The following is a 14527-nucleotide window of genomic DNA, read 5'->3' as shown; positions in this document are numbered from 1 at the left end:
TCTGATTTGATGACGCATATCTACTCGTTAAAAACAAAATGAATTTTATAGAATTTTTTTATTTTTACCATAATTTTACATATTTCTTTAACATGAAGTGACATTACTTGCATAATTTTTATTATTACATAAATTTCAGATCATAGAAAAGCGTTTTCAGGCGTTCAAAAAAGGTATAGCAAAAAGGAATTAAGATTTAGGATTGTTATAAATAACTAATTCTAAATTAAAATTATAAGGTCATTTTAAATTTATATCTTCGCCCAATGTTTATTTTTTGAATACTTATTTTATTATTATAAACTTGTTTCTCCATTCTATCTTTTATTAAAATTCAAATGATTAGAGTATAAATATTTAAATATGTATATATATATATATATATATATGTGAGTATAGTATGAAATGTATGAATAGACATTAATTTCTAAAAGAACTACTAGAGGCGCTATAATCGAAAAAGCATAGGAGACCTCTGTAAAGGCAATGGTAACTAAATGCAGGCCGTCCCGTTAACACGGAGGCTTGCGTACCCTAATTACATTATTGTAACCTTTCATCAGTCGTCGTCGGCAAAAAGCAAGTACGTCAGTAAGCAGAGAAAAGATGGCTACGAATGTTACGGCTGAATGTCAGTATTTTTACGAAGATGTAATTTATCGTGTGGACAAAAAAGGCAACGTCGTTTTCGGTATCATCATGGAAAACGATGATCAGGATATGTCCGACGAGAGCTCAGATGGCGAGGAAAGTCCCAAACGAAAAAAGGGCGAGATCCGCGTTGTCTGGCATCCGTCTGGAGATGAGGAACTAATAAACTCTAAAAAGGTGTGTAAATCGATCGATTTGAAGAAATGTAATGCGGGGAAAATCTATTAATGATACAGACGTTTCTTATCGTTTCTCCGAAAATCACGTTGAGCTTTTGTATAGTTGCAAAAAGCGACATCTTTTGCTTTTGATAATACTATATAATTCTGACAACTATAATTATATTCAAATTTAAATTAACGATATATCCTCAAAGATGTTGGTAGTATTAAACATTGTTATAATTTAAATCTTATTTTCTATTTGATATGTTCATATATAACACTGCCGTTAATTATATTACGTGTAATATATTGTATTTAGGTGCATTTAGCAGATAGGACATTAATGCCAGGTGATGTTGTGCGACGTATGATTAAAGGAAAAGATACACAAAGAGGATATTGTAGAGATATCGAGCTTACTGCGTGCATTCAAATTATTGGCACCAAGCAGGTTCTTACAAATATTAGGAGTGAAGATTTAGTTCCTTTAGAAGTATGCAATGTGATTTATTTATATATATCTTCTTAATGTTTATATACTTATATTACTTATCGTTGTTATGTATTTAAAGGAATTTGCGACAGATATTGCAGTTTGTATGGATTCGTGGGTAGGTGGCATTAGAATGACACACTTCAAAGTTTGGCTAACTACACCTGATGGATCTCGTTGTGTTATAAATGAAATGGATTCACGTGCGCTAGGACAATTGGAAGAAAAACGGGATAATGTAAGAACATTAAATATTTCCAACAATTATGTACTAAAGCTTATAAAAAATATTTTAAATTTTAGGATAATGATTTTCCTCATTCTACTGAATTTTACCCTGGTCAGAATTTATGGGGTCCTATTCACTGCCTAGAAGAAGCACAATGGATTCATTGTACGAAAGAAATGAAAGCAAAAAGAAAGACAAAACCACAGAAAATAACCAAAGTAGTAGTAGAAAAAGTTGAAACAGACTGGGTCGGGGTTCATTGGCAATGCAGAGCATATTCAAAAGATGGAGCTTGGTCTGATCAAGCTCAACCAAAATTTGTTGTTGAAGGAGAGGATTTAAAGAAGTTAAAGTTACTTAATGTTTTTGAACCATCTACATTACAAGTTGGTGATCGTAATTATTATGTGATTAAGGGCAATGAAAATGTTATAACTCGAGAACAATGGAGAAAACAACAAAGAGATATTTTTCAAGTTCCTAAGCATAGTCCAAAAAAAATACGTCCCAATATCAGTGTTACAAAACCAGGTGACGATAAAAAAACAAATGAAAAAAAAGTTGAAGACAAGAAAAAAGGAAAAGAAAAAGAAAATATGAATGAAGAATCCATAGAGGACAGTACACAAAACAATATTAATAATTTACAAAATATTACAAGTGGTAATACATTGATGCCACCACCACATGTACAGAATACTGAAAGTTCAGACGATTGGGATACAGAAGACACTGGTTCTCAGAGTGACACTGGTTCGGTATGAATTCAACTAGCAAAAAATGAAGCAATTAGACTGAATTTTATCATTTTTGTAGATATCCAGTGGATGTTCCAGTATGTCATCTATGGGTAAAAAGAAAAAAGGTCCTGCATTAATGACAAAAGTATTGAAAAAGAAGAAATTATGCAAAGCCAAAAAAAAAGTACCACCTGTTCCATTAATTCCAGGAACTAAGATAGTTGTGGAAACACTTTCCACTAATACAAAAGCCAATGTTGTGTGGCAAGATGGTTCTGTAGAGTTTGGTATGTATGACGAATTTAATATCAAAAATCATTTTGTTAGCATCTTTAAAATATATGTAATATATTTTCCTATAGGCATTCCATCAACACAGTTATATCCAATTCATCATTTGGACGATAAAGAATTTTTTCCGGGAGATTTTGTTTTAGATCAAAAAGAAGAATCTCGAATGTATGGTGTTGTACAAAGTGTTGATCACCAAGGTCGAACTGCTAAAATAAAATGGTTTAGAACATATACCTGTAGTCAAACTCCACAGTAAGTATTGAATAATTTTATAATTTTATAATTGTTTAGAAAAGAAATTCGTATACTAAGCATATCATTACCAAACTATTCACTTTTATATTTTTTTAACAATCGAAAATTATTAATGTGTAAATTTGTTCTATAGACCAACTTTATTAGAAGAACGTGAAGTAAGTGTTTATGATTTGAAGGATCATCCGGATTTTCAATACAGGCCTGGTACAGTGGTAATACGTATAGCTAATTTTGAAGGAGAGGATGCTGGGTGTACAGCTGGACAAGTATTAGACAATTATCCAGAAGGTCGTGTTAAAGTATGGTGGGTCGATGGACATATTAGTATGTGTTGGCCACAAGATTTATACAAAGTCGGTGAGTATGACAGTGATGAAGGAGAACTTTGGGATGATGTATCATCAGATGCATCATGGGAAACTGAATTAGAAGATTGTTTCATTGCTGATACTGATACGACAGAGCAAACTGAGCTAGAAATAATAAAACCAAAGTTAGCTGCACATATTGAAAAAGCTAGAATTGCAATGTCGAGATTAGAAGAAATTTTTACACAAAATCCATCACTGCAAACTACAGAAGTAATGCGAAAATTGCTGGAAGTTTATAAAGATTGTCGATACATGGATAAACTTATGGGTACATCATTTTTCCATGAAAGTCATTTTCAAGGATTACTTGAACGGGTAAGAGAACGTGGAAGGGCAAACGTAGCACAACGAATGGCAGATCAGGTAACAAGACTGTTTACTCAGAAATCCGATGGATCGGAGGAAAATATAAGCAAAGACAATCCAAATATTACTCAAAATACACCTTGTACAATAGAAAGAATAGTAACTAATGTAATGGATGTAGCAACTACTACCAATAAAAGTAATGAAGATAATAATAGAAAACAGAAAGAGGAAGCAGAATCAGATAATCGATTATTGATTAATGTCAATCCAAATCCTGAAGATTCTGGATTATATTCTGCAGAGAACTCCAAAAAAGAATCAGGTTCTAGTGAATCTAGCGGAGAATTTTTACTTAGTGAAGATGTTAATAACGAACGTTTTCTGCCTGCACAAACAACTGAATCAATAAAAACAGAAATAGATAAAACTGCAAAAATGCAAATGCATATAACAAGTTCTCATGTTGCTAGTTCACATGTTTGTGTAAAACTTTGTACCCTTATAAAAGCTCAATTAGTATTGGCACATTCAGAAGTTTCAAAACGCTTTGGTTTATCAAAAATGTCATTATCAGATGCAGCAAAAGGTTCATCGCCCCATAAAAAACAAAAGAAAGAAGAAGAAAAACATGTAGAAACATTGTCAGAACCGTCTGAATCTATGGTAGATATTCCACCATTGATTTATGCGGAAGGTGAAGGATTTTCCATAGAAGAAACTGCTCCGGATAGTCATAAATTTAAATTAACTATGTTCCAACCTACGGATCCAACAAATTTCTTTAGAACAGTTTCAAAAGAGTTGAAACTTTTAAGAAGTTCCCTTCCACCAGGAGTGTGGGTAAAAGGTTTTGAAGATCGTATAGATTTATATTCTGTGATGTTCCGTGGTCCTGAAAAAACACCATATGAGGATGGACTTTTTCTTTTCGACTTTCAGTTGTCTGCAGATTATCCTGCCGCTCCGCCCCTATGTCATTATATTTCTTATTGTAGTGAAAGACTTAACCCCAATCTTTATGAAGATGGAAAAGTATGTGTGAGTCTTCTTGGAACATGGTCTGGTCGTGGAACAGAAGTATGGACTAATTCTTCTACTTTACTGCAAGTTATAGTCTCTATACAAGGTCTTATTCTTGTATCAGAACCCTACTTCAACGAAGCTGGTTTTGAAAAGCAAAAGGGTTCTCAGCAAGGCAGAGAAAATTCTAGAATGTATAATGAAATGGTAGTATTAAAATTGGTTCAAGCTCAGACAAAATTATTGCAATATCCACCCCTTGTGTTTAAAGACATAATTATAGCACATTTCAAACGACATGCAGAAAGATTATTACAACGATTAGATCTTTGGATGGAAATATCTGAACAGCATAATAATCAACATCCATTATCTCCTGTTACACCAACCACATTTAAGGAAATCTCAGAAATTGGTAAACTTTGATATTTTTTCTTCTGTTCTTTTTTCATTTTGTTGATCTAATAAAATACATTCATTTTTATTCTTTTAGATCAAAAAATTCTGCCTGAATTTCCTTTGATACCAGCTTCTAGAGGTTTTTGTATTACACTTAGAAAAACATTGGCAATATTTAGAGATGTACTTATTAAAGAAAGCATACTACAAAAACCAAGCAATTTACAAAGTTATACAAGTGAAACAGTAAATAATTCTATTCAAGGACGTCAAAAAATAATGGCAACTGTAGAAAATAAAGAATCAGAGAATGATACCAGCAGGAGCAGTGTACAAGCAGATAGTAAATCATTATCAAATGGCAATTTAAGAAAGGACTTAATTTCATCTTCCCCTACAATCCCTCCAAGCGAAAGGAAAAAAAATTCATCAGAAAGAAATACCAGCTAGCCACAAGGTAAACTTATATCCAAATCCAACAGCATAGTTCGCAAAAGTTATATAAAATTTCGGTAATATATTGAATTAATTTATTAAATTAGATTCTGAAAAATGTTTATGATATCTATTTATTAATATTAACATTAATAACGAGATAACTCTTAACAGAAATGCCGCTGTCATTGCTCCGCAGCTAGGAATACTTGATATTGTTTAGTAATCATTTAGTAATATAAATGTAATTGTATAAGGGACATACATATATATAAAAGAATGATATACTATTCTTGTGCATTCCTTTGTACAATTACAAAATAAAATATAAAATTAATATGTGGTATGAACCATCTCGTGATACCACATATATATTTAGTTCTATAAATTGGCAGCAATAAATAGCTGCCTTATAAATAGAAAAAGATATGACTGATTTGTAAAAGAAATCTTGAATACACAGGAAAGAGATTTGAATATTCTGGATATTCGAAATGATAACAGAAGGTATAATAATCTTTAGCAATATGTCGAGCCAACATTAAATACTTTGCATTAAGAAATATGATAATAATAGTTGTTAATTATGAGTGGATTTCATTGAGTAAATTTTTAGTAAAAATTGCTATCTATTTAAGAATACATCATTTCTTCAATTATATTAAACTCATTATGCCATCCACTAATGTTATATTGAAGCAACTATGAAGTAACTCTAACTGCAGTAGATTGTAGTTTAGAGACAAAAGATTCACATTTAAACAAAATTAACTGACAGATAAGTATAATGTTAAAGATTCTGGTAGAGAATAGTATATATTTAATAACAATCATAACGCTTTATTATCCATAATAGAAGTTTCATTATTGGTATTATTATTTTGCAGTTAATAGAAGAAAGAAGGTGAATTTCTTTAATTTTGTTTTATGAATTTTTTAAAATATATTACACAACTCATGAAGCAATTATTTAAATATTTAACATGTTACTTTAATATTAGTTAATAGTGTGCGTGCGTGCGTGCGCGTGTGTGTGTGTATGTGCGCGCGCGTGTGTGTATGTGTGTCTATATATATATGCGGATTTAGATCAAAACAATTCTCAGTATTATTTGTATTTACTTTTAATTTATATTTATAATTTTTTAAATGTATAAATTTGTTCTATATATAATAAGAAAATTATTATTTCTGTAAAAAGAATATTGTTTTAAAGGATTCATATATTCGAAAAAAAAAATTCCGATTCATAGATACAGTAATTGTATGTAAAAAAGTGACACATTTTTTTTATTTGTTTTATGATTTTTGTGTTCAATTTTTGATACATTAACAATGATTTAAGTTAATAATATTCATTACTGAACTTATAAACAATACAATTTGGCATGTTGAAAGTAATATTATTTACGATGAACAAATTATATTGTAACATATCTAGAATTTATTTTTATATGCATAAATGAAAGTTTACTTTATTTACTTAGTACACTATCTTTTTTTCTTTTGAAATCAAAGACTATTTAATTTGTAAGAAAAGCTTATAAAGTTTCACGGTATGATTTCACACAAAAAACAATATTTATTAAATGCATAAATCAATTATATTTAATTGGGTGAATACCATATAGATAGATACCATGTTGATGAATAAGGAACTAATGCTTATGAAATTTTTCTGGAGATTTACATAATTCCACTATACTATCATTTATATATCACATTTGTTTCATCATTATCGTAATATAATTTGGAGCAGTTACTATGAAATTTCACGCCTTATAACGTAATCAAAAAGAAAAAAGGCGGTTTATGATCGTACGAAGGAAAATGGTTTCTTCTGCGTTATATGGTGCTGAATAATTAGAACAAAACGAAAAACGGAGGGGGGAAGAGGAGAGAAAGAGAGAGAGAATATAACACAGAATTTAGTTTGTATTAAAAGAGTGTATAACTAGAGATAATGATATAGCAACAAAGGAATAGTAGAGAAGAGGCAGTGAGTGCAGCAGATAAATTTGCTGCAAATTTGGTGAAAAGTGATGTTTGGAATGCCTTGTATATGTGCCAGCTATTTATATTTACATTTATATTATTATAAAACTTATACTCTCAGAAATCGCATCAAAGCTTTACTTTTGTTGTATACACATATTCTTTGAATAAGGTATAATGAAAAGTGATCATTATATAAATCACTTACATGTATTGGTTTATGCCAGTACTCCTTACAATATACAGGAGAGAGAAAAATAACTGTAACGGAATATACTGCGAGTCAAGTATACCTTTATGAGAGAATCATGTTTTCTTAAATATAAATATTATTTTTAACATTCTTTGAAACAATAATATAACTGCATATAAAATAAACATAAACATAAAAGAATATACTATTACGTTATCTTACAGCTAAATACCATTAATATTGGGATTATATACTTATTATCTCCTAATACTCGCAGTAGTTATACCGCCTAGTTTGTCTTCTTCTCACTTAACATTCTCACGCGTTGGTATCATATTTATCTGAGATCACAACGATTGCGTGAATGATTTACTATATATGTAACTTGGTTCCTTAATTTTCAATCAATAAAAAGTCATTATGAGATTAAGAAATATAACTTCAGATTATTCTTTTCTGTTGATCAGATTGTAAGGACCCGAATCCTTGTCCCATACATCCAGCCACAGTCATTTCGCATTCTGTCAAATTGTAAATCTTCAATGTGCCATTTCTCACGTTAATGAAGATAAATCGTACATAGAGATAACACAAGTATATAGACTGAATATCTTCTTAAGAGATTTAATAAAAAATCATTGTTATACAAGTAATATATCTAATTTGTTTTAAATATATTAAATTTACATAAACTTTGTAAATATACCAAATTTATGACAACAAATGTAAAAACTTCTTTACCAGACTATTTTAGAAAGTTTACTATCTTTTACTGCATTGCCTACATGAATTTTCTCAGGTACTTTATCTCATAGTATTAAAACAGATAAGCTACATTCTATATTATCTGTTATCACTTGTTATCTATCGTCGTTGATTCATCATCCGACGATCAACGCTACACCCAATTCTTCTTGTCTGCTGAAAAGACGTTAAATTTTATTATTCCTTTAAGTGAAGTTGGAACATTGTATCAATCAACATGTATTCAAAAAAGTTACTATTCTATCTCGCAGTTAGTTTGCGTAAGTAAATGTAAACAAATATTTAAAACATTTTACTGTAAGTATGTGAAAATATTATAAAATACTTACGTTATATTTGACGGTAACATAGTTATTATGGGAATCTTCATCGATGAAACAGAAGCAAGACGTAAAATATTACGCGGTCGTAAGACAATAACAAGGCAATATTACAGTGAGTAAAAATTGTAAAATATTGATGAAATTGTTACGTTTACATGAAAATAACATAAATGTTTCAACTATCTTAGGAGGTACAGCTATACCTGCATGGGCAATAGTGCTACTATGTGGAATCAGTATGTTGTTCATAGGCGGTGGTCTTTACCTTTTACTACAAAAGTTTGTAATTGATCCAGCTGACACAACAAAAAGCCATTCATACCAACCAGCTGTACAAAACGAAGCTTAATTTTTAATAGATAATTATAATTATATATCATTTTTGTGTATAAAAATCATTAAAATAATGTTCATGTATTTTTCAACTTATGTATCAAGAGGGTACTAATATATAATTGTTAAATCATATCTGTATAAACACAGTGACAATATTTTATTTCTTTTGTCCATCATAATTACTTAAACTTCTTATATTGCAGCTAGCAATGTTTTTTAATATCATCATTATTTACTTCTTATTTCCAGATTATCAATTGATTATATTATTTAAACTATAAAATATTCCACGCATTATTAATTATACTGCATTTTTAAAGAATTACAATATCTCATTTCATGAAATGAACGTAAATTATAGTAAATTATTACTGTAATGCACTGTGCAGTCAAAAATAGTTGAATGATTTCTATATTCTAATTAAAAGGAATTACAGAGAATATTATTCTCGCGAAATATTATTTACTTTTAAGACATATCAGATTATTCATTTGTATGTATCATACAATACAGCCAATCATTAATTGGTAAGAAATAAGAATCTACATTCTAAAATTCTCTACGATGATATTTATCGGGATCAAAATATGATGTAACTACTACACGATTGTTGAATTTACGTCCTGTCAAAGTCTGTTGTGCTTTTTGACAATCGATAACGCTGTTAAATTCAACGAATACCTGCGAAATAATAATAAGTTACATATAATAATAAATAACTATAAAAATATAAAATAAATGAAAAATTCTGTAACTTACTTTTCCACATCCTGGAACATCAACACCTTCGATAGGTCTTGGTATTTCTACGGATCGAACTACACCGTATTTGTTGCATTCTTCTTTGATATCTTCTAAAATATCTTCATATTCCTCTTCTTCCATTAATTCTTCTGGTGTAACCATATTCAGTAAGCAAAGTACCTGAAAATATATAAAAATCACGTTATTTCAATGTCCTATGCGAATTATATATTTATTTATATATTTACCTCTGTAGCAGGTCCACTTGTGCCTACCATGGATAAACCAGGTACCTGAATTTGTACAGGAGCTTGTGCTCCTATCATAGGATTCTTTGCACCGACACTAGCTCGTTGAACAATCAATTTCTTGTCTCCTAGCTGCATACCATTTAATCCAGCAATTGCTTGATCCGTCATGGACACATCAACATATTCGCAAAAAGCATAACCTTTTGATAGTCCTGTCGCTGAATCCTTTACTAAATTGAAAGCTCTCAGTTGGCCAAAACTCATCAGAAGCTCCTTTACCTAAATTATCACAACGATATTATTTTTATATTCATATATGTTACATAAAATAATCTATACTAATGTAGACCATGCAATTTTCCCTTTAAAATTATAAAATTAACATTAATTTGTTTATATTTATTACTTTAAAAGATTTTATTATTTTAGTGATTATTTAAATTATTTTATTAAAAGAGATTATATACCAAATATATGGATATATAATAGGATTTTCAACAAATTATCTATATGTAGAATACTTTATAGTCTATTATATTATTTTGCAAGACATACATATTGAATAATTAATGCAACAAAGATTTAATAAAGTTAATAATATTTATATAAGACATGTTCAATTGTGAAATTTCATTCAAACAGAAAATTGCATAGTATAGGAACATGAAACTGATTTTCGAATATGTAGATGTGCCTGTTAACACTTATTTGTAATGTCTATATATTATTTTATTACACACAGTATTTTATTCTGTTTAGTACCTCCTTCCTAAGAAGTTCTAATATATCTAAATTATACCCTTCTTAAGCATAATTTCTCGCTTCTAGAATTTTTATAATTGATTTATTATGTTTGAAGAATGTGTATATATAAACATATATTATACATATATGTGTGTATATATATATATAATATATATATATATATATATATATATATATATGTATATATGTACTTATATAGTGATATTACTTACATGAACCCATTCATCACAGAAACTGTAAACTCTGAAATCTAGATAACAGCATGTTGCATCTATCGAGGAGGTAGAATACAACATACCTTCCTCATATAGATTTAACAAAAACATTCCTGATCTCCTCACAAGCCAGCAACATGCTTTTACCGATAAATTCTACCAGAATATCAAAGAACGCACCATTAGCTCAGGAGAATCACAGACTTCGGGAAAGGGGCTGCAAAATCGCATAAGCCCAATGTACGAAGGCATGAAAATGAGATAAGTACTTGCCTCGAGGGACTGGACTAGCCTCTCTCCAGGCAGTGTGGTATATTGTCATGTTCAGTAGTAGTAGTAGTGGTAGAAGTAGTGGTAGAAGTAGTGGTAGTGGTAAGCAAATGCTTTTGATCAGCGCGACCCTAAGCTAAGAAATGGGGAGAAAGGGCACTGGTATCAGTCCACAATTTACTTTTACAATAACCAAAGGATTTTACTTTTCATTCTATGTTAATCATATTCACTGTAAGGAAACTGTTATTAACTCTCCAATGATGCAATATAGCAGTTGTTTATTTTTGTTTCTCTGTCACTCTCAGTATTTTCTCTTTGCCTAAAGACACATTACTGAAATTTGAACACGTAAGTTTCATTTGCGTAACCTGTAAACGCAATGAGGCACAAGATGAAGATCTGTAAAGCCTGTAAAGAAAATAGCTGCAAGGGAAAAAGATATTCCTGAAAAGAATAGATACCAGAAGACTTGGAGCTGTTACCAGATGCACATAAAATTATGTGTTGACCCTGTAATCCCATCCAAAATAAAACCAATTTGCTAGATAAAACGTTGATTTGTTTCACTTGTAGACCTATAAAGAGTCCTGTTGCATAAGCATCATTGTCATAAGAAAGCTGGATGACTCTGTAATAATGTCCTTGCCAAGTACACGTGTTTATATGAAATTTCTGCATCATTCTATGTAATATAATCTTTTCTTAACTTTTTGTACTTTTATTTCATGGATAATAATGCAATTGCAACAATTCCCCTTCCTTTCTTATATTCGAACTGCGACATTTTTGCTAAACTATTCTTGTTCGAGTTTGTCGAATTAGAATTTCTTTGGCTGGACCTAGAATATGCCTAGAAAGTATGTAAAAGAAAAACGACTGCTGCGACTGCATGCCATTTAAATGCTGCAACGCCTCTAACGATTTTCCTTGTTATCTATGTATCTATCCTGCACAACTTTGGGACGATGTGACAATGATAAAGGAATGAAAGAAGATATTGAACGCATCTGCTAATCCACAGACATTGGTGAAAGCGAAACCTGATTTTCCTATCTAATGACCTAATCGACGCAGAAATCCAGTGGATACACATACATACCTCTGTAGAATTTTGGCAGACTGGTACACCTTCCTCTGTTTAATCTCCGCTAAATAGCTAAGTACCTATGTTATAATATAATCTTTTGTTTAACTCACAGTGCTGAGGATTGGCATATTTAATAATCCTACAGCAATAGAGTCCTAACATTTTCGCATTGCAGTTTTCTCCCAGTCATTAATGCTCGTTTTTACAATTTTTATGCAAAACTAAATACAAACATTCAATAATCAAAAATTGAGCTTCAATGAAAGAGAACTGCATTAAAAAGTGTGCAGTGAATACAAATGATATAGTAGATTTATTTGCATACCTGTTCTTCGTTCAAATAATTCGGTAGACCACCAATGAAAATCTTGTGCGGAGAATCTGTAATAAATAAATATAATATTTTATTAATAATTGTGTTAGTAAATATAATATAAATTGACTGTATACATTAGAATACTACTCTATAATCACATATTATAAACTGACGTGTAAAATGTATGCATAAAACATACCAGGAACCGTACCTGGCACGTTCATGCTCGGATTATCTGTCATTCCAGGCATTGGTTGGTAATCATGAGGTCTTCTTATTTTTAAACTTTGTCCTTTAAAATTGATTCCATCAAAGGCCATGGCTTGTGTAGTTTCATCTATTGAACGAAACTAAAATAAAAGAAATTGAATATATTTGCAGAATTTCCTAATAATAATTATATATATGTATATATATATATATATATATATATATATATTTTTATATTAAATATATATAATTAAATATAAATATATATATAAATATATATATTTAAATTATTATATATATATATATATAAAGAAAATGATTGTAATTTTAATATTATACCTCCAAGAAAGCAAAGTTTTTATCTAGATTGATCTGACAAGCAAGGACTGGATTTCCTGCAGCTTGTGCAAGGCCTGATAGATGCATCTGTTGATTGAAGAATTCCATCATTTCTTCTTCTGTGACTCCAAATGGAATATTACCAACATATAGTCTTCTTGCTTGACGAGTGATCGTACTACCGACAACAGGAACAGCAGCTTGAGGTGTATCTGCTACGATATTTGCAGGTATTTGGCCAGCAGCTTGCATTGCTTTATACTGTTATACAAACAATTACAATATTAAAATTAAAATATTTAATAGATAATAACAATTAAGTTAACATTTATGCATTCTTCAATTACCTGCAAAGGTGTAATATGTTCAAATCCGGGTGGTGGTACATCCCAATATAAAGATGGTTTCCTTCTCCTAGAACTGCGACTTTTTTTAGGAGAACTGCTTCTTTTACGATCTCTGCGATCCTTGGAACGAGACCTTGATCTCTTCCTACGATCCCTACTACGTGATCTGTGTCTCCTGTCACGATCTCTGTCCCTATCACGGTCCTTCTCTCTATCTTGTCTCTCTCGATCTTGTAAAATAACGATAATTATGAATTAATATCAAATTAATTATTGAAAGAATCTTTTCTAATACTTTAATTAATTATATCCATATTATATTTAAAGACGATATAAACAGATATTTTTTAATTATATTTTTAATAAAACGATCACTTTAAACAAAAAGACAATAGATATTTTTCGATAACTTATATGGGCATATATGCTATTTGTTACAGTATGTCAATGTTTCGAAATTTTTTCAGAAATATATATATTGTATACTTTCATTGTACATACAAAAGAAACCACACATAAATGTCAATCAAAGCTAGTTAAAAAAAAGACATTTACGAATTTGTTTATGCGTGCCAGTATAAGATCTCCGGCCATTACATTCATAGAAATCCATTCATCTTCACATAACGCGGGAAGACTTACAAAGAATGTAGATAAAAGCATCTTATTAGAAAATTTCTCACCTCCATTAAAATCTTCTCCCATCTTTGATCTTCCAATTTAAGTATTACACTGTATTATATGAAAATATGTTTATACAGAACGATAAACTGCATAAACGTCAGCCGCTCCCAAACAGATTTTTATACCGAAATGGCGTGAAGCAACAAGAAGAACAATGAATCTAAAATAACCACTACCAGATGGCGTGAAAAGCATATTGAAGTATCTATGCTTTCTTGCTCTAATTTGAAGAACTATAATAAACAATGTGTTTTATATCTCACAATGAAAATAGAAAAAAAATTATGGACTAAAGATAACCATCTAATAAACAAAACAAT

The 14527-nt window shown here is 30.2% G+C and overlaps 3 protein-coding genes across 8 annotated transcripts; 2 read left to right on the top strand and 1 right to left on the bottom strand.

Moving 5' to 3' along the window:
* The first annotated feature begins 495 nt into the window (after positions 1–495).
* LOC124955546 ((E3-independent) E2 ubiquitin-conjugating enzyme UBE2O) lies at positions 496–7990 on the top strand. 3 transcript variants are annotated; one of them, XM_047510126.1, is made up of 9 exons: positions 496–828; positions 1135–1308; positions 1388–1546; positions 1612–2295; positions 2354–2564; positions 2640–2823; positions 2960–4944; positions 5023–5385; positions 5538–7990. In XM_047510126.1, exons 1-8 carry the CDS (start codon positions 607–609, stop codon positions 5376–5378), a joined length of 3975 nt encoding a protein of 1324 aa, XP_047366082.1. In that variant the 5' UTR covers positions 496–606; the 3' UTR covers positions 5379–5385; positions 5538–7990. The 3 variants fall into 3 exon arrangements, with proteins under 3 accessions (XP_047366082.1, XP_047366083.1, XP_047366081.1); XM_047510127.1 differs by having other exon boundaries at positions 6251–6313; XM_047510125.1 differs by having other exon boundaries at positions 5023–7990.
* Positions 7991–8161: 171 nt separating this feature from the next.
* LOC124955548 (splicing factor U2AF 50 kDa subunit) lies at positions 8162–14361 on the bottom strand. Of its 4 annotated transcripts, none has more exons than XR_007102905.1 (9): positions 14207–14361; positions 13524–13753; positions 13177–13437; positions 12827–12977; positions 12637–12692; positions 9969–10250; positions 9736–9900; positions 8646–9657; positions 8162–8472 (listed from the first exon to the last, which is right to left on the bottom strand). XR_007102905.1 is itself a non-coding variant. In XM_047510133.1 (8 exons), exons 1-8 carry the CDS (start codon positions 14226–14228, stop codon positions 9526–9528), a joined length of 1299 nt encoding a protein of 432 aa, XP_047366089.1. In that variant the 5' UTR covers positions 14229–14361; the 3' UTR covers positions 8162–9525. The 4 variants fall into 4 exon arrangements, 1 of the variants encoding a protein (XP_047366089.1); XR_007102906.1 differs by having other exon boundaries at positions 8162–8469; XR_007102907.1 differs by having other exon boundaries at positions 12839–12977.
* LOC124955552 lies at positions 8309–9107 on the top strand. The gene is made up of 3 exons (XM_047510140.1): positions 8309–8576; positions 8668–8751; positions 8828–9107. Exons 1-3 carry the CDS (start codon positions 8534–8536, stop codon positions 8986–8988), a joined length of 288 nt encoding a protein of 95 aa, XP_047366096.1. The 5' UTR covers positions 8309–8533; the 3' UTR covers positions 8989–9107.
* Positions 14362–14527: the final 166 nt, after the last annotated feature.

The sequence above is a fragment of the Vespa velutina genome, chromosome 18, assembly GCF_912470025.1.
Source record: "Vespa velutina chromosome 18, iVesVel2.1, whole genome shotgun sequence".
Classification (NCBI taxonomy): Eukaryota; Metazoa; Arthropoda; class Insecta; order Hymenoptera; family Vespidae; genus Vespa; species Vespa velutina.
The sequence above is the reverse complement of the archived record's forward strand: the minus strand, read 5'-3'. Positions and strand labels throughout refer to the sequence as shown.

Excerpts from the sequence above, each read along its gene's own strand:
- LOC124955546 (XM_047510126.1), top strand. The coding sequence starts at position 607 with ATGGCTACGAATGTTACGGCTGAATGTCAGTATTTTTACGAAGATGTA. Across the intron at positions 2,565-2,639 it reads AGATGGTTCTGTAGAGTTTG|GCATTCCATCAACACAGTTA; the intron begins GTATGTATGACG and ends ATTTTCCTATAG. Across the intron at positions 4,945-5,022 it reads TAAGGAAATCTCAGAAATTG|ATCAAAAAATTCTGCCTGAA; the intron begins GTAAACTTTGAT and ends TTATTCTTTTAG.
- LOC124955552 (XM_047510140.1), top strand. The coding sequence starts at position 8,534 with ATGTATTCAAAAAAGTTACTATTCTATCTCGCAGTTAGTTTGC. Across the intron at positions 8,577-8,667 it reads CTATCTCGCAGTTAGTTTGC|TTATTATGGGAATCTTCATC; the intron begins GTAAGTAAATGT and ends ACGGTAACATAG. Across the intron at positions 8,752-8,827 it reads AATAACAAGGCAATATTACA|GAGGTACAGCTATACCTGCA; the intron begins GTGAGTAAAAAT and ends CAACTATCTTAG.
- LOC124955548 (XM_047510133.1), bottom strand. The coding sequence starts at position 14,228 with ATGGGAGAAGATTTTAATGGAG. Across the intron at positions 13,438-13,523 it reads AACATATTACACCTTTGCAG|TATAAAGCAATGCAAGCTGC; the intron begins GTAATTGAAGAA and ends TTTGTATAACAG. Across the intron at positions 12,693-12,826 it reads CGTGCCAGGTACGGTTCCTG|ATTCTCCGCACAAGATTTTC; the intron begins GTATGTTTTATG and ends TATTTATTACAG.